Here is a 22,359-nt window from a genome sequence, read left to right as displayed (position 1 = left end):
GCTGGTTAAGGAATCAGATAGAGGTACAAGGAAAAGAGTAGTTGTGCCCTTAGAATCTTCAAATTTAAGCTTTATTTCCAACCTTGTTTGTCATCTTGTTCTTCTAAAACAACAGCCTTATTTTTGTCATCCTATGTAAACTTCATGTATCTCTTAATCCAAAGAACACTAGATGTAAGGTTATTAATATGAGTTGAGTTTGTAAAAAGAATGTAATTTTTAAAGTTGCCTTGGTCCTTTAAGATAGATTTTATGTATAATCAAAAGAATATCATTCCAAGTAGATGAAAAAGTGAGCACTTCCAAAGATCACAGAAAATATTACTGTTGGCCCCATACATATATTTGTCACTGATCTTGGGACGGCTCTCATTGTATCCCTTTAGTATTGCAGTTTGTTCGCTTTTGTCTTAGAATCTGCTATACATTTCTCCTCAGGCAGCAGAACAAGGACGGCCTCCTGAGCACACCAGCAAGTTCTATGCCAAGGGAGCATTACAATACCTGGTTCCCATCCTCACACAGACGCTAACTAAACAGGTGAGCCTCCTTCCAAATCTAACAAGGTAAATTGTGAAACCTTATTTAAGGTGGGTTGGTTTGCTGTGGAACAGTTTCCATGGAGCAGCTTGGCAGCCCATCAACTATTTGATATTCTGTTATAGATGACTCAGGAATGACTGAGCTGGATCTGTAAGATCTCCTAGGCTTTGAGCTGTTTATAAAAAACCGGGTCTGAATATCTCATGTGTCTTAATTGGGAAGAGAGCACACACTGTTTTGATATTACTGAGTACAGCATTATCCACAGTAATAGAAGAGGTGTGTTCTGTAAAATTTGCAGTAAAGGTTGGGGGCTGGGAGTGTTACTCTGGTAGAACACTTGCCTAGTGGGTGCATGGCACAGGCTCAATGGTTGGCATCAAAAACAAAAGTTGGGAGGAGAGATGAACTAGGTTTAAGCCATTCTAATACCTAGGGTATCTTCATAAATCCGTACTATATATATATATATTTTTTTTTTTAAATGCTGATTAGGTTAGTTGTATTAGAGTTGTATTCTGACCCATAAAAAGAAACTAATACAAGTTTTTTGTAAAAAGTGTGTCTTCCTTGCCATTCTGCTTTTTGTTTTGGGTATCAGGGATTGAACTCAGGGGCACTCAGCCCCTGAGCCACATCCCTAGTCCTATTTTGTATTTTATTTAGAGACAGGGTCTCACTGAGTTGCTTAGCGACTGGACGATGCTGAGGCTGGCTTTGAACTCGCGATCCTCCTATCTCAGCCTCCCGAGCCGCTGGGATTACATGCATGCGCCACTGCACCCGGCTGCCATTCTGTTTTGACTTTATGCATCAGTTTTTCTTGGTATGATGTTTGGGGCAGGTGCTTTTTTGTTTTTTTGTTTTTGTTTTTTTTCTGCCACTTCAGTTCTTACAGTGCATGTGAAATATTACCAAAGAATTGGCAGTGCTCTGAGGAAATAGTTAATTTGAACCCTAGAAATCTCTTTGTACATGGTAATATAATTTGTTTTTAGGAGTATATACATTTTAACTTTGTCTTCAAAGGATAAGTAGAGATATGTTTGGTTTGAAATGAACTGTGTTTCCTTTTCATCTCATCTTTCAGTTTTACATTGATTTTTTTGATCTTTTAGTGTCTTTGCTTTTGTGTATTTTTGTTATTTTTCTGGCTTGCATACAAATCTTTTTTTTTTTTAAGTTGTAGATGGGCACAATATATTTATTTATTTTTACATGGTGCTGAGGATTGGACCCAGTGCCTCACAGGTACGAGGCAAGTGCTCTACCACTAAGCTGCAGCCCCAGCCCAACAAATCATTCTTTATGTGTATAATTTTCTGACACTCCATAGGCAACATGCATTAAGTTATTGTGTAGTGATTTGCCATAATAGATATACCTAGTCTACTTTTTAAAATTTTTTATTCATTTATTTGTCCTAATTTGTTATACATGACAACACTTCAATTTCAATTCATAGTGCAAAAATGGAGCACAATTTTTCATTTCTCTGGTTGTACACAAAGTAGAGTCACACCATTCGTGTCTTCATACATGTACCTAGGGTAATGATGTCTATTTCGTTCCACCATTTTTCCTATCCCATGGTTCCTTCCTTCCCCTCCCTCCCCTTTGCCCTATCCAAAGTTTCTTCATTTTTCCCACATTCCCTCCCCACCCCCATTATGGATCAGCATTTACTTATCAGAGAAAACATTTGACCTTTGGTTTTTGTATTGAAATAAATGATAACTAGTATCCTAGAATTCTGTCTTTTTTTCTTAGTCATTAACTCTCTCTTTTTCCTGACCTTTAACCCCATAGGTAGGTTTTTGTTGCTTTTTAAATTTATATAACTAAAGTCATTCTATATATTCTCTACATGTTTGTGATTTAACCTGTTGTTAAAACTTGGTCATTCTCAATTGTTATAAAGGCTGTGCTGTGGTGAGTATTTCTGGAAGAGACTTAAAAATCAGGACTTAATATTTTATTTCAAGAAGCTTAAGTTCTAAAGGTATTTGGGAGTCATCAGAAAACCTTTTGAATAAAAGTAATTCTTTGAACACAAACTCACCTAGTGCCACATCTTTCACCAGGATGAAAATGATGACGATGATGACTGGAACCCCTGCAAAGCAGCAGGGGTGTGTCTCATGCTTCTTTCCACCTGCTGTGAAGATGACATTGTGCCGCATGTCCTCCCCTTCATCAAAGAACACATTAAGAACCCAGATTGGCGATACCGGGATGCAGCAGTGATGGCTTTTGGGTGTATCTTGGAAGGACCAGAGCCCAATCAGCTCAAACCACTGGTTATACAGGTAAAGCTGAGGGAGTTTTGTAAATATTAGTGGAATAGTTATATTTTGTAAATATTAGTGGAATATTTCAACTTTTTATTTTGAGTGTGCTTTTGTTTTTAGTTATTTGCTGTCATTAAGAATATAAAGTATTGGGGGCTGGGGTTGTGTTTCAGCAGTAGATTGCTCACCCAGCACATGTGGGGCCCTGGGTTCCATCCTCAGCACCACATAAGAAGTAAGTGAATAAAATAAAGGTATTGTGTCCAACTACAACTAAAAAATAAATATTAAAAAAAAAAGGTAAAGTATTAGGATGGGGCTGGGGCTCAGTGGTAGCGCACTTGCCTGGCGTGTGTGAGGCACTGGGTTTGATTCTCAGCACCACATATAAATAAATAAAGGTCTACCAACAACTAAAGTAAAGTATTTGTTTTTAACTTTTCAGAATTATGTATATTGAGCTGGGAATGTGGCTCAGTGGTAGAATGCTTTGCCTGGCATGTGTGATACCTTGGGTTTAGTCCCCAGCACTGCCAGAAAAAATAAAAATTAAGTTAAATTAAATGTCATAAATCCAGGAACTTTTGAATGCAGAGAAAACCAAAAAGAAAGTCCCATTTTCTAGGGATTACTCTTAACTAAATATTGATCTGTGCAGCTTTTTTCATTGTACTTGTGTATAATAAGAAAGGGCTCTTACAGTCTTATAACTATGTTTAGGGTATGATTTTTCAACATCATAGCATAAACATTTCCCAATTATTTATTTACTTACTTACTTTTGGATCAGGTTGTCACTAAGTTGCTGAGGCTGGCTTTGAATTTGTGATCTTCCTATCTCAGCCTCCCAAGACACTGGCATTATAGGCATGTGCCACCACACCTGTTTTTTTGTTTGTTTGGTTGGTTGTTTTTTTTGGGGGGGGTTGTTGTTTTTTTAAGGTAAAAACTATGTTGCCCAAGCTATCCCCAAATTGCTGGACTAAAGCAATCTTTCTGCCACTGCTCCCAGCTGCCATACATATATATGTGTATATAAAGATGTTTTTAGTTGTAGATGGACATGACTATTTATTTACTTTATATTTATGTGGTGCTGATGATCAAGCCTAGTGCCTCACACATGCTAGGCAAGCACTCTACCACTGAGCCACAACACAACCCCAGCCTTGCCCTATAATTTTTAATGACTGATTATTCCCTCCTTTAGACAAAATTGGCACTTTTGTAATAATAATCTATGGAAATGTGTTTTGCTAGTATAAATCATCAGTTCATATAATTGACCTTAGAGCTTGCAAAACTCAAAGTCTTTTGAGATATACTAGTTGCCATCATACCTGTATCCTAAATTAGTCAGCATAAAGTGCTTAGAAACATGCATACCAAACTCTTATTAGAACTCCACATTGGAATTTGGTAGAGAAAGAATTTTGTCACATTTTACTCTACGGTTTTTATTTGATAAATGTTTCAGGAGCACAAAAGCATCTTGATGATATTTTGAGTTTAAATCCACCCATCAGTATTTCCTTTTGAGTAGTTGTCAATGTGAATTTGTTTTGTTTTACTGTATTTTCAGGCTATGCCCACCCTAATAGAATTAATGAAAGACCCCAGTGTAGTTGTTCGAGACACAACTGCATGGACTGTGGGCAGAATTTGTGAATTGCTTCCTGAAGCTGCCATCAATGATGTCTACTTGGCTCCCTTGCTGCAGTGTCTGATTGAGGGCCTCAGTGCTGAACCCAGAGTGGCTTCAAATGTATGCTGGGTAAGGGATTTTCTTCCTGGTGAGCTTGTCTGAGCCAATGTCAAGAAAATAGGAGGTGTGTAGGGCTGGGGTTGTGGCTCAGCGGTAGAGCACTCACCTACCACATGCAAGGCCCTGGGTTCGATCCTCAGCACCACATAAAAATAAAGATATTGTGTCCAACCAAAAAATAAATATTAAAAAAAAGAAAATAGGAGGTGTGAGAGAAAAGTGGATCTACCTCATTTGGAAGGCTTTCTCTGAATACCGTCTCCTTTCTAATTTCTTCATTTAAAACATGGGAGAATTGTCTATAGCAGGAGCCAGTGGGAACTGTTGAATCATGGTGACTAGATCTCAAAGCACTTAGAGCAGTCATGGCAACCATGACTGGAGAGGCACTCTGTACTTGCTTTTTTTTCTTTTTTGCAGGGGCAGGTACTGGGAACTGAACTTAGGCAGTTAACCACTGAACCACATCCCTAGTCCTATTTTGTATTTTGTTTAGAGACAGGGTCTTAATAAGTTGCTTAATGCCTCGCTAAATTACCGGGGCTGGCTTTGAACTCACTGTCCTCCTGTCTCTGGACTTGCTTTTCTTCCTTGAGTTGCTCCCAGACAATAAATTTCAATTAAGGTAGATAGTTGTTGGCCACCATTGCCAAGAAAGGGACAAAAAGGACCGAAAGTGGGTGGTCTCAGTGCTGAGTCAGTATAGAGTGCCTGTCATTTATTGGGGGCTTTTGGGGTATAGAGGAGGAAGATGAAATAAGGAAAGAGTGGGGCTAAAAGCCTTTCTGTGAATGGAAAAATAACAGTATTGGTAGGTGAAAATACTCTGCTGCTTAAACGAGTTGGATGTAGCCAGGTGCAGCAGCTCATGCCTGTAATCTCAGTGGCAAGCAGGAGGATCGTGAGTTCAAAGCCAGCCTCAGCAATGGCAAGGTGCTAAGCAACTCATTGAGACCCTATCCCTAAATAAAATCCACAATAGAGCTGGGGATGTGGCTCAGGGTTGAGGGCCCCTGAGTTCAGTCCCCAGTACCCCCCCAAAAAAAAAGAGCTGGACACATTTATGAGACAGGACAAGTAGACAATATAAGTAAGTAAATGTTTAGTTTTAAAGATACCTATAAAATGTAGAATGTAGACCTTGACAGAAAAAGTCTTTTTTGAGTTTTATTAGCATTGATATGTTCGTAAGTCAGTTGGAGAACACTGCTCATGGTATCTTAAGGAAACATGAGGTAATCCTAGGAGACACTTCCCTCAGTACTAATATTTAATCTGTCTGCTTTTTAGGCATTTTCCAGTCTGGCAGAAGCTGCTTATGAAGCTGCAGATGTAGCTGATGATCAAGAAGAACCAGCCACATATTGCCTGTCTTCTTCATTTGAGCTCATAGTTCAGAAACTCCTGGAAACCACAGACAGGTAACCAATGATCCATAGAAGTGGGTGATGTCACTGCACGTGGTGGCACCCTTCTGTAGCCCCAGGTACTTAGGAGGCTGAGACAGGAGGATAGCTTGAGCCCAGCAGTTGGGGAACAGCCTGGCAACATAGCATCACTGTGTCTTTAAAAAAAAAAAAGTGTTTTGTTGTTGTTTGTTTTATTCATGCAGCTCCTGTTGTCCTCTGGAGGATAGTAATGTAGAGGGATTGGACAGAATTTTACCTGCCCTAGGGGAGTTACAAGAATCCTATTGTAGATTTCATTATTTGTTTAAATAAAAGGGAATGACAAACATAAACTATGCTACTTAGGATTGTTAAGAAGCCCCATCATTTTTTGCTTTTTGTTTTTAATATTTTTTAGTTGTTGAAGGACTTTATTTATTTGTATGTGGTACTGAGAATTGAACCCAGTGCCTCATGCATGCTAGGCAAGCATGCTACCACTAAGCCACAACCTCAGCCTGAATGAAGCCTCATCGTTTTGCAGTATTGACAGTTAGTTGATGGTGGAGTATTTGGTAATGGTATAGGAGAAATTGTGACACTGTAAATCAGAAGATTTATACCAACTCAGTAACTGTCAATTTTATGATATTGGATAAAATTTAGCATTAGTATTTATACAGTTGATATATAAATGAGCTTAAGTTTGGAGTTGGGTAATTGCAATGACTTGGGTGATCAGGGGATGAGAATCTCAGGTCCTAAACCAGCTTCAGCAACTTAGCAAGAAAGACCCTGTCTCAGAATAAAAATAAATTGAAAAGAGCTGGAGATGTGACTTAAGTGCCCCTGAGTTCAATCTCTGTTACCCTAAAAAAAAAATTTTGGGACCCCAAACTTGTGTTTTGTGTGTTATACCTAAAGCCATGAGCAAAGTAAATGATTAGGTAGGGACTGGGTATAAACCTTCCATGTTTAATCCTGACTTCCCTGTTAAGATTGTATGATGGGCTGGGGATGTGGCTCAAGCGGTAGCGCGCTCGCCTGGCATGCGTGCGGCCTGGGTTCGATCCTCAGCACCACATACAAACAAAGATGTTGTGTCCGCCGAGAACTAAAAAATAAATATTAAAAATTCTCTCTCTCTCTCTCTCCCTCCCTCCTCTCTCACTCTCTCTTTAAAAAAAAAAAAAAAAAAGATTGTATGAAAAAAATTGGTGTATCTCCTCATCTATTCAGGCAGCCTCTTTAATTATCCACATGGATTCTTTTTTCCCCCTATAATTGTAGCCCATTCTCAGGGGTCGTTCTATAGTTTACATTTTTGGAGACCATCATAAATATGACTAGTGGCTCAAAGTTTTTTTTTTTTTTTTTTTTTTTTTTTAGTTCTGATTTCTAGATATTATATTGCCAAACTCAGATCAGGTCAACAGTTGTACCAGTTTCTGGTTTTCTATTTTTGGAGAGACATTCCAAAACTTCTCTGTCCTTTCTCCACAGTTGAGGCTTTAAGATTTTTGCCATATGTTCCTTACAGACCTGATGGACACCAGAACAACCTGAGGAGTTCTGCATATGAATCTCTAATGGAAATTGTGAAAAACAGTGCCAAGGATTGTTACCCTGCTGTTCAAAAAACTACTTTGGTCATCATGGAACGACTACAGCAGGTGCTTCAGATGGAGGTAAGACTGGAGTACCCTCAGCTATGAGGTGAAGGGGATAGTACTTTTGACAAATATAGCTGCTGTTATTTCTTTTTGTTGTTCAAGTCAAGTATATAAGGTTTAAGAAAGATATAAGGCTTAGATGACATCAACCAAAAAAACCAATATTGCAGTCTTGAGGAAGGCCCTTAGTTTAGTCCCCAGCACCAATGTCCCCATCCAAAATGGAACTTAACATTTTCATTGCTTGTCACAGTTTACTTGCATTTGTATTATATTTCTTGTTTTTACTTACTTTTCTACAGTAAAATTGTTTTTTACTGTAAATAAAATATATAAAAAAAGCAAATAAAGTAAGATGATTAAATAAAATATGTAAATTTATTTTATGTATTATTTAATGATGGAAGGTTTTCACTTAGAGCACGATTTCTTCTTTTCCTTATAGTCACATATCCAGAGCACGTCTGATAGGATCCAGTTTAATGACCTTCAGTCTTTACTCTGTGCAACTCTTCAGGTATGATGGTGCTTTATCACCTTTTTTTTTTAATTATTATTTTTTTTAATTCATACACTATAGTTACAAATAATAGTGGAATTCATTATACCATATTTGTTTTTGGGGTTTTGGTTTTTTGTTTGGTTGATTTTTTTGGTACCGGGGATTGAACTGGGTGGGGGGGTGGGGTGGGGGCTGCACTCAACCACTGAGCCACATCCTCAGCCCTATTTTGTATTTTATTTAGAGACAGGGTCTCACTGAGTTGCTTAGCGCCTTGCTTTTGCTGAGGCTGGGTTTGTCAAGATCCTCCTGCCTCGCTTCCCGAGCCTCTGGGATTATAGGCGTGTGCCACCACGCCTGGCTAATGCCATATAACAGTTTGGTCAGTCTCTTTCCTCCCTTCCCCTGATCTGCTTGAGAACTTTGCTAATTTTCCTTCTATTACTATTTTAATTAGTTTGTTATAATTATATAAAAAGTGTGTCCCCCCCCACACCCTTTTCATTTTTGAGACAGGATCTATGGTCTTGCTAAATTGCTGAGGCTGTCCTTTAGCTTGTGATCTTCCTGCTTCAACCTCCTCCTCACCTTAATGAAACCCAGGCCTCACTCATGAGAGTCAAGCACTCTACCACTGAGCCACATTTCCATTTCCAACCCCTTACCACTTCTTAATAGCTCTTCAGGGAAGAAAGTCTGCCTCATGAGTTCTTACACTCTCACAGCTCTAAAATGGTGTAGACAGTGCTTTTCTCAGTTTGGTTTATGATTCTTTGGAAGAGTGATTTCCTACCTTCCTTTCCTTTCTGTCAAGAAAGATCCAGTTTGTCTTTTGAAAAGGAAACACCTCAGTATGTAATGGTCCCTTCCAGCTGAATAGCTAATTTGTGTTGGCAGCTTTTGATCTTGGTTTCCAACAAGACTAGCTCAGTCAGATTCAGTTCCCAGCTGTGGTTCTCTTTTTTTAGAAAAAGGGGTAGGATGAGGAGCTATTGCCCATACCTGTAATCCAGTGTTTCAGGAAGCCTGTAGCAGGAGGATCACAAGTTTGAAGATAGCCTCAGCAACTTAGCAAGACCTTGCCTCAAAATTAAAAAGTAATTTTAAGGGGGCTAGAGATGTGATTCAGTGGTTAAGTGCCCCTGGATTGAATCCCTGGTACCAAAAAAAAAAAGTGGGTTGGGGTTTTAATTCAGTGGTTGAGTACTTGCTAAGTATGTGTGAAGCCATGGGTTTGGTCCCCGGAACAACAACAAAAAAAAAAGTATGGCGTTTCTACCATCATCTTTTGATACACTTGCTATTAAAAGTTTTATCATTGTTACACCATATATAGTGCCTTGTATTCACAGTGGAATCTTTTTTAAGGAGAGGCTGAAAGCTAAAATAAAATGTTGCTCTCATCTCAATGCAGTAGCTGGGAAGCTATTCCTTTCTTTAAAAAAAGCCCTGGAACTTATTTGTAGTATTGAATTTTAGTATTAATTACATTAATTAGGTCATCTTACCTGTGAACTCCTTTTTTGTCCCAGACTTTAACTTTTTAATAGATGACTGTTGAGAGATTTTCATTTCTCATCAGATAAAATACAAGAAAGTTTCAGTGACATGAGTTGAAGCAAACAAAAGAATAAGGAGACAGATTTGATGGCTGTGTAATGTATGAAATTGGAAAATGTTTATCAGGACTGTACTTTTGATCACTTATGTTGGAATATGGGAAGCATTGCTTTTTGTTTTGTAAGTAGGAACTCCTAAAACAACATGATTTTTTAAATTAATTAATTGATTGATTATTGGTACTGGGGTTCAGCCCAGGGGTGATTAACCACTAACCATATCCCCACCCCTTTTTATTTTAACTGTCGTTCCAGTAAGACTAGAATAGGGAGACTACTGATAGGGGTTTGTCAGGCCAGCGTAAATGAAGCACAGAGTTTACTTTTGCCCCATGGAGGGTCTATCATTTTTTTTGTGAACTGAAAAACAGAAGAGTTATTAAAATGAATGTAGCATTGCAGATGATTTGCAGTGTCAAGGTTCTTTTTTTTTTTTTTTTTTTAAATAAGCACTCTACTGACTAAGCTATATTCTCAGCCCTGATCTGTAATATTTATTTTTTTAGTTTTCAGCAGACACAACATCTTTGTTTGTATGTGGTACTGAGGATCGAACGCTACTGCTTGGGCCACATCCCCAGCCCCTGCAGTGTCAAAGTTCTTGAGCAAAGAAAAAAAAAAATTGGCCTTTCTAAAACTTAAGAGGGGGTCTTAACTGATTTAAAAAAGAAAAGATATAATGTTCTGATAGAAAGGTTTGGAATTATTAATAGGTCCTGAATTCTCGTTTGTTCACAGAATGTTCTCCGGAAAGTGCAACATCAAGATGCTTTGCAGATATCTGATGTGGTCATGGCCTCCCTGTTAAGGATGTTCCAAAGCACAGCTGGCTCTGGGGGAGTCCAGGAGGATGCCCTGATGGCAGTTAGCACACTGGTGGAAGGTAAGTGAGCACTAATCCGTTGGGGAATGACTTCAAAAAGCAGAAGTTTTAATATCTCTGAAATTTTGCTAAAAAAAAAAAAAAAAAAAGACATAGTTCTTTTACTGTGGACTGACTCACTCAGTTCATAGATTGAACCTAAGTATAAATTATATAACTGCCTTGGCAATCATCTTGAAGTCAGTGGGGAGCCAGTTTGCAACAGGGAGTCAAGATTGGTAACCTTTTTCAGAGGAAACTATTCCCTATCTCATACTCATGAGATTACTTCTTGCCTTGAAAGTCCACTTGCTTTATTGACTCCTATCAAGGGTAGAGGAAGTAAAAGTTTCTAGTTTCATTACTGTCATGTGATACCTCCTAGTTCCAGTTTTAATGCTTTGGACTCAGGTGTGGGATATAATGAAACATTGAGTGAGTTTTAGGAATTAATTGATTTTTCTGATTGTTACATGTCTGACTGCAAAATTGCTCTGGGCAAGCCATATCTGACTTAAAATTCTTTGAAGGGCATTAAAAGCACATAAAAGAGCACTTCAGAAATCTGGCATACTTCTTCAGGGTAGACCTAGACCTATAAGTATATTACTGAGGCCATTTCTTGAGGACCACTCTCCTGAGGACCAGTCCTACTGCTGGCATAAAGAGCCTGTGTCCAGCTGGTCTGGCCACATGTGACTACCTGAGAAGGGCAATGAAGTTAATTTTGGCTCCTGAAGTGGTGTTTTGAATCTGAAGCTCTGTGCTGCTTTTCCTGGCTCTGGCTTGTTAAGCCCTTGATGGGATTGCCTAGGAACCCTGGTTTGAAGCTGACCTCTAGAGAGGACATATAATCAGATGAGGGGAGGTGGGGAAAGAAGCAGTATTACTGGCTCAGTCAATTCATAATTTACCTTGAAGTTCCTTGAGATCCTGCCACTTCATGTTTTAGCAAAAGTAAAATCCCATTCTGTGTAAAGTTGGTACTGTCTCTGGGACATAAGAATTAAGCCCTCCTATTAGTTATGAACTTGGCTTATGTGAGATGGAAACAGTAATTAACACATTCCACCAACTTGTTGGGAGAGCTAGGATGGTTATTTTGCTCACCTGATATCCTGTGTTGCTATCATTTGCTAATATCTATTTTGTTTCAGTGTTGGGTGGTGAATTCCTCAAGTACATGGAGGCCTTTAAACCCTTCCTGGGTATTGGATTGAAGAATTACGCTGAGTACCAGGTAGGATAAGCTTTTCAAATTTTAAAAAAAAAAATTTTTTTTTTTTAGTTGTAGATGGACAGCATGGCGCTGCCTTATTTATTTTTGTATGCAGTGCTAAGGATCGAATCCAGTGCCCCACACAGGCTGATCAAGTGCTCCACCACTCAGCCCCAACCCTAATATTTATTTATTTATCTATTTATCTATCTGTCTATTTATTCATTCATTCATTCATTTATTATGGCTTTTGTTGTACTGGGAATTAAACCCAGGTCTTCACACATGCAAGGCAAATACTGTGTACCATTGAACTGTATCCCCAGCCCTCAAAATATAATCATATTCTCATACCTGTTAGCCATTGAAGTACAGAAAAGATCAGGTTCCTATGATCTAAGTAGTTTTCCTTTTTGCATTGTTTGAACTAGAAATAGTCTGTTTAAAACGGGATATTGGGCTGGACATGGTGGCACATGTCTGTAATCCCAACGGCTCAGGAGGAGCCTGAGGCAGGAGGATCTTGAGTTCAAAGGCAGCCTCAGCAAAAGCGAGATGCTAAGCAACTCAGTGAGAACCTGTCTCTATATAAAATACAAAATAAGTTTTGGGATGTGGCTCAGTGGTTGATTGCCCCTGAGTTCAATCCCTAGTACCAGGGGAGGGGGGATAGTAGAGGATAGGAAAAGCAGCAGAATACAACAGACATGAGTATGTCAATATGTAAATCAGTGGAAGTGTAACTGATGTGACTCTGCAATCTGTATACGGGGTAAAAATGGGAGTTCATAACCCACTGGAATCAAAGTGTGAAATATGATATATCAAGAACTATGTAATGGGGCTGGGATGTGGCTCAAGCGGTAGCGCGCTTGCCTGGCATGCGTGCGGCCTGGGTTCGATCCTCAGCACCACATACAAAGATGTTGTGTACGCCGATAACTAAAAAATAAATATTAAAATTCTTAAAAAAAAAAAAAAAAAAAAGAACTATGTAATGTTTTGAACAACCAATAAAAAAAAAAGAATTAAAAAAATCCCTAATATCAAAAAAAAAGGATATTGGATCTACCCAATAAGGGACTATACAATGAATGACTGGCTGTACAGTATGAATACAAGGGCAGCTTATAAAGTTAACCCCATAAGTACCTTAAAAAGCAAACCTAGGAGCTGGGGTTGTGGCTCATTGGTAGAGTGCTCACCTAGCACGTGTGAGGCCCTGGTTTAGATTTTCAGCACCACATAAAAATTAATAAAATAAAGGTATTGTGACCAACTACAACTAAAAAATAATAAAATAGAGGGGGAGGGCTGGGGATATAGCTCAGTTGGTCACAACTGTGCCTTGCATGCACAAGACCCTAGGTTCAATTCCCAGCACCCCCCCCCAAAAAAAAAAAAAAAGAGAGAGAGAGAGCAAAGCTTCTTGTGGTTTTGTTTGATTGTTCTGGGAATTTTTATTAATGGTATCTCTAATACTTCTAATTACTTCTTGCCATATTGGTTGTTAAAATTAACTAATCTCAGCTGATGTGGGGGGAGGTGGTCTTTGATTCTAGGTCCTGCCTTACCCATATAGGCCACCTTTTCTTTTTGGGAGATTATTTCCTTGATTCTTTTCAGGTTTGTTTGGCAGCTGTGGGCCTAGTGGGAGATTTGTGCCGTGCCCTGCAATCCAACATCTTACCTTTCTGTGATGAGGTAATGCAGCTGCTGCTGGAGAACTTGGGGGTGAGTGTCTACACATATGAACAACCACTCTTTGAATAAAATAAAGTTGGCAAGAAATTTAAGCATTAAGACCATGATAGGAAGCTGTAAGTTCCCATAGCACTGTGAGCTTATGGGAGAAGGGAATTATTTTCTTTCAGATGATTTTAGAATCTACAAAGTTAATTAAAGGTATGTGTACTCTACTTGTAGAAAAAAAAGAACAATAAAGTATAAAGGAAAAACAATTTCTTGTGGGCTGGGGTTGTGGTACAGTGGTAGAGCGCTTGCCTAGCATATGTGAGGCACTGGGTTTAATTCTCAGCACAAGGATCCATTGATAACTAAACGATATTGTAAAAAAAAAATTTCTTTATCCAGCAGTAATAATTTAACTATTGTGTATGTCCAAAGATTCTTCTTGAGTCTCTGGATCAAATTTTTATGTTAGTTAATTGACTTTTTTTTTTTTTTTTTTTTTTAATCAGAACGAGAATGTCCACAGGTCTGTGAAGCCGCAGATTCTGTCTGTGTTTGGTGATATTGCCCTTGCTATTGGTGGAGAATTTAAAAAATACCTAGAGGTTGTATTGAATACTCTTCAGCAGGCCTCCCAAGCCCAAGTGGACAAGGTAAGCTTGAAGCTGTCCTGCTAATCATTAAGTCCAGCTCTAAGTAGAGGAGAGGACTATTTACAAACATACCATTAAAGGTGATCAGTGGTTGGATGTGGTGGCACACATCCGTAATCCCAGTGATTGGAGAGGTGAGGCAGGAAGACTGAAATTCAAGGCCAGCTTGGGCGACTTCATAAGAACCTGTCTCAAAATGAAAAAGGGATAGGGATATAGCTTAGTGGTAGAATATCCCTAGGTTCAATCTCCAGTACCACAAAAAATATATGTAATTGGTGTGATGGAAGTTTTATTCTTTGTCTCTTCCAGTCCGACTACGACATGGTGGATTATCTGAATGAACTAAGAGAAGGCTGCTTGGAAGCGTATACTGGAATCGTCCAGGGATTAAAAGGAGATCAGGAGAACGTACACCGTTGAGTATACAACCCAGCTCCTTAAGTCCACCCACCAGATTGCACAGCCAGATGAGCTATCTCTGCTGGTTGCTTTCTGACCAACCATGAATGGTTGATACATGACTACCCCCATATTACTATTGGGGGAGATATTTGTACTTTACCTCTTTTTTTTTTTTTTTAAGAGAGAGAGAGAGAATTTTCCAATATTTATTTATTTATTTTTTTAGTTCTCGGCGGACACAACATCTTTGTTGGTATGTGGTGCTAAGGATCGAACCCGGGCCGCACGCATGCAAGGCGAGCGCGCTACCGCTTGAGCCACATCCCTAGCCCCACTTTACCTCTTTTGACATTCAAGGTTCAGAAGAAAAAGTTTCATTTGTTCCTTGTACATTGTATCTGATTATTATTTGTTTCATATGTTGATTTGAAAAATGACATCCTCATTTAGGAGGAATAATTTGGTACTACTCTGTAGCTGGTTATCCAGCTCAAACCTGATATGGGTAGAATAGCTGGAAACTTTGGAAAAGGTGTGGTCCTGCCAAATTCAGGGCAACTTCATCAGACCTTCTCTTTTCTTTTATAGCGGATGTGATGCTGGTACAACCCAGAGTAGAATTTATTCTGTCTTTCATTGACCACATTGCTGGGGATGAGGATCATACAGATGGAGTAGTAGCCTGTGCTGCTGGACTGATAGGGTGAGTTATACCTGCTTCCAATAGCTAAGTATTCTCATGCAAAATGAGAAACGTGTAGGAACGAATCTTGAGAGACTAATAGATGATAATAATCCACTTCTCAGAGGAGATTCAGGAGTTAGTTTGTTGTGATGTTGGGGATTGAACCCAGAATCAATACTCTACCATCAAGGAGATAGTAAGCTCATAGTGTCTCTTTTGGGGTATTCATAAGTGATAATCCATTTCAGACCCTCCAGAGCTCTGGTCAATACTTCTGTTTAACATTCTTTGAGGGTTTCTGATGCATTGTTAAGAGAGTATTGGTTTTAAGCCCAAAGATCTGGATTCTAGTTCTGATTTTTACAGTGAATTTAGCTGTTTAACTTTGGACAAATTATCCTAATTTATATCTAAAAGCTCTTCTAGTTTTAAAAAGTAGATGAATGCTAAGAAGCACGTATTTAACTCAGCAGTGGTTTGACAGGTTCAAAACATGGTTCCTGGAGTTCATTCACAAGTAGGTTTATTCTACGCAGGGACTTATGTACAGCATTTGGGAAAGATGTACTGAAATTAGTAGAAGCTAGGCCAATGATCCATGAACTGTTAACTGAAGGCCGGAGATCGAAGACTAACAAAGCAAAAACCCTTGCTACATGGGCCACAAAAGAACTGAGAAAACTGAAGAACCAAGCTTGGTAAGATTGGGTCACCACTTTTCTTTCTTCAGGTTTCTTAGGAGGAGGTACATTTAGGCTATAGTGGCAGGTGCTGGTATCTTATTGGTACTCTTTCCCCGTATAGGTGCTTCCGGGTGAGACCTTTGTTCCTCATCCTTGTACTAGGGGAAAAGTCAGGCAGTCTCATTTTTCTTTTTTCTTTTTTTCTTTTTTTTTTTTTTTTAATAGAGAGAATTTTGATATTTTTATTTTTTGGTTTTTGGCAGACACAACATCTTTGTTTGTATGTGGTGCTGAGGATCGAACTGGGGCTGCACGCGTGCCAGGCGAGTGTGCTACCGCTTGAGCCACATCCCCAGCCCACTCTCATTTTTCTTGAGCCAGATATTTGATTGATTATGGTGCTGGAGAATAGGACCCAGGGGCATTTTATCACTGAGCTATATTCCCTGCCCTTTTTATTTTTTAGTTTGAGACAGGGTCTCACTAAGTTGCTGAGGCTGGCTTTGAACTTGCCATCTTCCTACCTGTATACCTTGTGAGTCACTGGAATTACAGGCATGCACCACCCTGCCTGCCAACAGAACTTTTTTGTGGTTTTGTTTTGGGGGCTCTGGAAATTTAATCCAGAGACACTTCACCACTGAGCTTCATCCATAGTCCCTTTTTGTTTTTATTTTGAGACAGGTTCTCACTAAAAACCTCAATAATTTGCTGAGGTTAGCCTTAAATGTGCCTTCCTCCTGTCTCAGACTCCTGAGTCTCTGGGATTATAGGCATATGCCACAACACCTGGTTAGAACAGAACTTTTACAATGAAAAATTCTCAAAACATTTGGACCCTAATAAAACTACTGATAGAGGCATTCTCCCATAATTCTCTTTTCTACACCCTTCCCCATTCCCTCTCGCCCCCAATGCTGCAGATCAGACCCAGGGCCTTGTGTCTGCTAGACAAGTATTTTAAGACATTGCCAAACTCCATAGAAGATATCCTTTGAGACCCCTGCTTTGGAACATAGGTTTGTTTGTTTGCTTTCTGCAACTTAGTAAGTCTTAGTAAAAAAGGGGGGGAGCTATTTTTAGTTTTTTATTTTATTTTCCCATCTACCCCTGATGGATGTGCTCATGAGAGCAGGTAGGTGGCACATAGGAAGAGAAGGAAAATTATTCATTCTTGAAGTTGACAAATCCATTCAGCCTATGAGCACTTGGTTGTAGGAATTGGAGATATTTAGGCTTTATTGAGCATATGTGATCCTAGGATTGATCTTTTCCTTCCATCTGTTTTTAGATCTGTTACCATTGGGATGATAACCTGAGACCCCCACTGGAAATCTCCAATCTTTTGAAAAACCCGGAAGTGAGGAGTGTGCACGGATGCTGAATGTTTGGGAATGAGAGGATGAGTGAGTGAGGCTTGAAAACACACCACATTGAAAATCCTGCCACAGCAGCAGCCGCAGCCGCCAACAGCAGCGCTGTTAGTGAGCTAAGTAAGCACTGACTTCGTAGAAAACCATAACATCAGCCATCTTGGAAAAGAGAGAAACGACGGATTTACTTGCTTACAAAAAAAGCTGTCTCTTCCCAGGGGAGGCTAGAACTAGCTTTTCTGTCTTTTGGCAGTGCCGAGTGGAATGACTGGTTTGGGAGAGGAAGAGGGACTGGGTTCAGCTGTGGTGCTTTGTTGTAAAAGGCAGCCTGGCCTTTGCTACTGAGGAGAAAGATGGAGCCTGGGTCTCAAGCCCACCTTCGCTGTACCTTTGCCACACGGTATTGTACACGTGCAGGCTAGAAGGAGGGTGAGGGATTTTTACAGTCTGAGAATGAGTGTGTGTGAGTGAGGCGGTATCCACATTCTCAACTTCAAGTCATTGCAGTTTCTTTTTCCCAGAAAACAAGGGGTTAGATGTTGCATTTCATAAAACTAACCGAAGTTCTGTCTACTGATGCAGCACAAGACATGTAAAAAAAAAAAAAAGAGAAAAAAAAAAAGGAAAGACGCTCTTTAGGTTTTGTTTTGTTGGTTTTTTTTTTTTTTTTTTTTTAATTATTTTAGGGAAAACACTGACGAATGGTCAGAGCTCCTATCCTGATCTTTTCATCAAGGCGCCTTTCCTAATAATATGGTTCAACTGTGAATGTAGAAGGGAGGGGAGGGGGGAGAAAAATAAAACTCTGAAGTTAGAGGATATAGAAAAATAAAAGTACAAATTGTTAATTGTTACAAATAAAGAATGCAGACTTAAAAGACAAAAAAGCCACAACCCAAACCAAAATTTAAATGCTTGAAATTGGCAGCACAAAAGAAAAGCTCTCTCCTGACTTGTATCGTGGCAGTCTGAACGCCCCCAGAGAATTGTGCCAAAGAGTTTAGAAGACAAATAACCAATAAAAGTAAACACACATGCGTGCACACACATACAAACATACACAACAGCAGACTTCAGGTAACTATTTTGGATTGCAAATGAGGATAAATTTAATGTTTAAACAATCTGATAAAATAACCATTTGGAAACTGCTTGGCCTTCTGTTCTCTTTTATTTGATTGACTCCAATGCGGTATTGGTCTCTTGCTGCACTTCAAAACCAACTAACCAACAAAACAAAAGTGTGTGTGTCTATATGTATGTATAGACACACACACAGCAGAACTCATGATGAAAGTGGCACTTGAAAATGGTTATATTTTTCCACTGAAGTTTGAAGATTAATAAAATGGTGTCAAACACTCCCCTGTTCACACATTTTAGTTTTTTGTTTTTCAAGTGTAATGTGCTGTGATTACCGTAAACCAGAATCATTTTCCCTTTTACAAGGGAACAGGGCACCCTGAATTTTAGACTTTCAGCAATAAGAAGGGATGTTGGTGAGCTTTTGGTTTTTGCAGATACTAGGGAGTTTTTGCTGGAATTTGAGTATGCGGCTTTCAAAAAAAAAAGTTTTTAAATTGCTTCCTAGTAGTTTGAGGATTAAAAAGCAAGACCCACTTTCATTTTCATCCTGTAAAAAGCATGGGCTTATGTTTTTTCCCATCTCTTCCTTTGCATCTTCCCTTCCCTGATCCAGCCTTCCATTCATAAGTGGGATTGGCTCGGTTTTGCCCATCCATATGGCAGCATCTCTAATAGCTCTTGTACAGGGTATCAGATATTGTGCCTTTTGGTGCCAGGTTCAAAGTCAAATGCCGATCTATGAACCAGTGTACAAAAAAAAAAAAAAAATCCAGGTGTTTGAAGGAGAGACGCTCCATTGTGAATAGAGAACTCACACCAGCTCCTAAGCCTATTGAGAAGAGGGCTTGGTCCTCTTAATGCCTTGTTTCCATTTTAGTTGTTTCTTGAGTGAGGGAGAATGATATACTAACCATTCCTGATACTAGGTAGGGTTGGGTCAGGGCTTAGGGAGGGGCAGGAATATTGGGGAAAGAAAGAAAAAATAATCTGATCATTCCTCAGTGCTACCCATTTCTGTCCTGTGTGGGTTGCTTAGCTAGACAGCAGGAGAATAAAGTACACCAAGAACCATAATGAAAACAAAACCTCCCGTGTATTTTGTCATGTTTTGTTCCAGGGAACCAGTTGATAAGTGCTGTTATTAATGCTTTCTCCCAGATCCATTCAGTGATGGAGAGGAGGAAATGGGCTGGTTGGATTGTGGTCTTGGTGCCTTGTAGTTATTCTGCACTGGTTATGTATTTAATCCTCCTCTTTCCTAGATACCTTTGGCAAGTGGATTTTCCATAGTCTGGGTATTTTCTTTAATCAGTTGTACCACCTAAGGCAACTGGATGCAAATGCATTCTGTCCAATCACTGTCTGGGCCTTCCCCCACCCTAGTCTTGGCACATTCCTTTAAGAATGTAGTTACCGTCTGCTTGGGAAGATGTCAGTGCAAATGTGAAGAAAATGGGCATCGGACTAGACTTTGGTTTGCCACAAGTGGCAGCTGCCTATACCAATTACATTTAATTTTGCTTTTTATTTTTCCCTGTTCCCCTCAGCCCCCCTCTTGAAATGTGGAAATTTTAGCTGTCAGAGGCAACTGTAATATTGCCCTAGGGACTTGTGGAGAAAGGGAGGGGAATTGCTCAGTGTAGTGTTTTAAACTTTCAGAACCAAGCAACTATTTACTCTTACTATTTAAGAAGTGTGTTAGTCTGACTTTAAGAGAAATCCAAACTCCATCAGCTTTTGATAGCATCTTGGTTTTTGAAACAACTTCAATCTGTAATTGGCATTCAGAATGCCCTTGGCATGCCAGTCTGTGTGATGGCATTAAAGACCTGTTAAAACACTTGAGCCCAACTTTATTAACCAAAACTGATACCACCACCTTTATCTTCTAAATAAAGTCCGCTTTATTTTTATTTTCAACATTTTGCTGCTTCAGTTTTTTGTTACAGATTGTGTCACCTCTGTAGAGGTGAAGTGAGTGGTTTGAAAGGAGCCAGTGTGGTGATAGGGAGTGTGTGTGTGTGTATGTGTGCGTGCACTTGAGAGTGGAAGGACACAAAGGGCTGGGGTGGTGCTCAGTAGCAAAATACTTGCCTTTGCCTAGCACATTCAACCCCCAGCACTGCAAAAACAAAAAACTGCAGTGTGATGTGAAATAGAAACACTTCACCGTGTATGAGGAAAGGAGATGGCACCAAATAGGTTTCCTTCTTGGAGAATGAGTGACTTTGAAGCAGTACAGAGATGTCCTTATCTCATGCATGTTTTTCAGGCTGAGAACTTGATATGGCCCATCTAAAAGTTGCTACCTATCTTGCAACATGCATTTAGTTTCCCCTTCCCTTTTTTCCCCAGAAACTGAAAGAACTGTAATTTGGGATTAAACTGGGTTCTTTCTTTCACTCTACTATTGATTAGCATAGTGGCACCAAGTTAACTGAGGTGAATACACACCTTAGTTCATGGTGGGCAAGTAAAATGAAGGCTGAGTTTAATTGGCCTACCTTTAACCCTTTCTTACAGCAAACCCATAAGATTTTTTTTCTTTTTTTATACCTTTATTTTATTTATTCATTTTTATGTAGTGCTGAGCATCAAAGTCAGTGCCTCACACGTGCTAGGCAAGTTCTCTACCACTGAGCCAACCACAACCCCCATCAGAAATTTTGATCACACGTACTTCCCCATGTGTTTATATACTTGTACACCTGTACCCACGTTATAATTTTAAGATAAAAATGGAAATTAAAAAGAAACAAGTCCTAATATTTCTCCACCCAACTTTGGAGATTACTGACTATTAAATCATGCAACAGCAATTGGCAAGAATATTTCTCTGATGAAAATATGCTTCATGGAAAGAATATTGTCAGTTCAAATTGCTCCCAAGCAAAGAGCTTTTCATCAGTGTTCCTACCAGATGCCCACTTTCAGAAAACAGTACAATGGGGGCTGGGGATGTGGCTCAAGCGGTAGCGCGCTCGCCTGGCATGCGTGCAGCCCGGGTTCGATCCTCAGCACCACATACCAACGAAGATGTTGTGTCCGCCGAGAACTAAGAAAAATAAATGTTAAAATTCTCTCTCTGTCCCCCTCTCTCTCACTCTCTCTTTAAAAAAAAAATAAAACAGTACAATGTTACATTTCCTTCCAGGGCCAGCTTAATCTACCTGAATACAATACAATACACTGAAAAAGTTATATTATTAATATCATAACAACTTTAATGACCATTATTGTTTTAGTGATGAGGAAGAAGGGGTAGAAAGATTGATGTAAGATCAAGTTCAGGCAAGCCAGGAATACCCAGGTAAGTCAGAAGACAGCATCCAGCATCTCACTTCTTCACCCTGCACAACTGCTGTCAGCACCTTAGAATACAACATAAAGGTCCATGTTCCGTACACTTAGGATGTGCCACCCACTTCCTTTACACTGACTGTATAAAAACATATCTTAAGCTGGGTGCAGTGGCACGGACGTGTAATCCCAGTGATGGGAGGCTGACGTAGGGGTCTCAGCAACTTAGACCCTAAGCAATGTAGGGAGACCCTGCCTCAAAAAAAATTTTTTTAAGAAGAGCTGGGGATGCCTCAATGGCAAAGCATCCCCAGTACCAAAAAAATAAATGGGTAAATAAATCTATATCTTAAACTTTTTTTTTTTTCCCATGATACTGAGGTTTGAACCCAGGGCCTCATAGGTTAGGCAAGTGCTCTAACTCCAAGCTACACCTTTAGCCCCATACACTAACTTATTTGTTGTTGTTTTCTCCCACTATAATGTGGGTTCCTGTGCTGGGGCCATATCTCACTGGTACAGCCTAGCATGTGTAAGCATTGGGTTCAGTCCCCAGCATCAGCACTGTGCAAAAAATGTAGGCTCCCGAATGCAGTGACCTTGTCTGTCTTTTATTTACA

At 39.5% G+C, this 22,359-nt stretch overlaps 1 protein-coding gene across 2 annotated transcripts in view; it reads left to right on the top strand.

Annotated features, from left to right (window-relative positions):
* KPNB1 (karyopherin subunit beta 1) overlaps positions 1-19,244 on the top strand; it is a gene marked incomplete at its 3' end in the record, with an annotated part of 31,748 nt that extends 12,504 nt beyond the window's left edge. Inside the window, exons 9-22 of one of the 2 annotated variants that reach the window (XM_081271111.1) lie at positions 439-540; positions 2,628-2,852; positions 4,417-4,608; positions 5,890-6,020; positions 7,528-7,675; positions 8,106-8,177; positions 10,520-10,664; positions 11,801-11,883; positions 13,489-13,596; positions 14,064-14,207; positions 14,520-14,625; positions 15,201-15,315; positions 15,834-15,995; positions 17,272-19,244. In XM_081271111.1, the coding sequence (XP_081127237.1) occupies positions 439-540; positions 2,628-2,852; positions 4,417-4,608; positions 5,890-6,020; positions 7,528-7,675; positions 8,106-8,177; positions 10,520-10,664; positions 11,801-11,883; positions 13,489-13,596; positions 14,064-14,207; positions 14,520-14,625; positions 15,201-15,315; positions 15,834-15,995; position 17,272 (1,734 nt within the window). Of the gene's footprint in view, positions 1-438; positions 541-2,627; positions 2,853-4,416; positions 4,609-5,889; positions 6,021-7,527; positions 7,676-8,105; positions 8,178-10,519; positions 10,665-11,800; positions 11,884-13,488; positions 13,597-14,063; positions 14,208-14,519; positions 14,626-15,200; positions 15,316-15,833; positions 16,000-17,271 lie in introns of those variants that run through there. The other variant, XM_081271110.1, reaches the window with a different exon arrangement.
* Positions 19,245-22,359: the final 3,115 nt, after the last annotated feature.

This window comes from Spermophilus citellus, assembly GCF_964194105.1.
Source record: "Spermophilus citellus genome assembly, chromosome: 17".
NCBI lineage: Eukaryota > Metazoa > Chordata > Mammalia > Rodentia > Sciuridae > Spermophilus > Spermophilus citellus.
The sequence above is the reverse complement of the archived record's forward strand: the minus strand, read 5'-3'. Positions and strand labels throughout refer to the sequence as shown.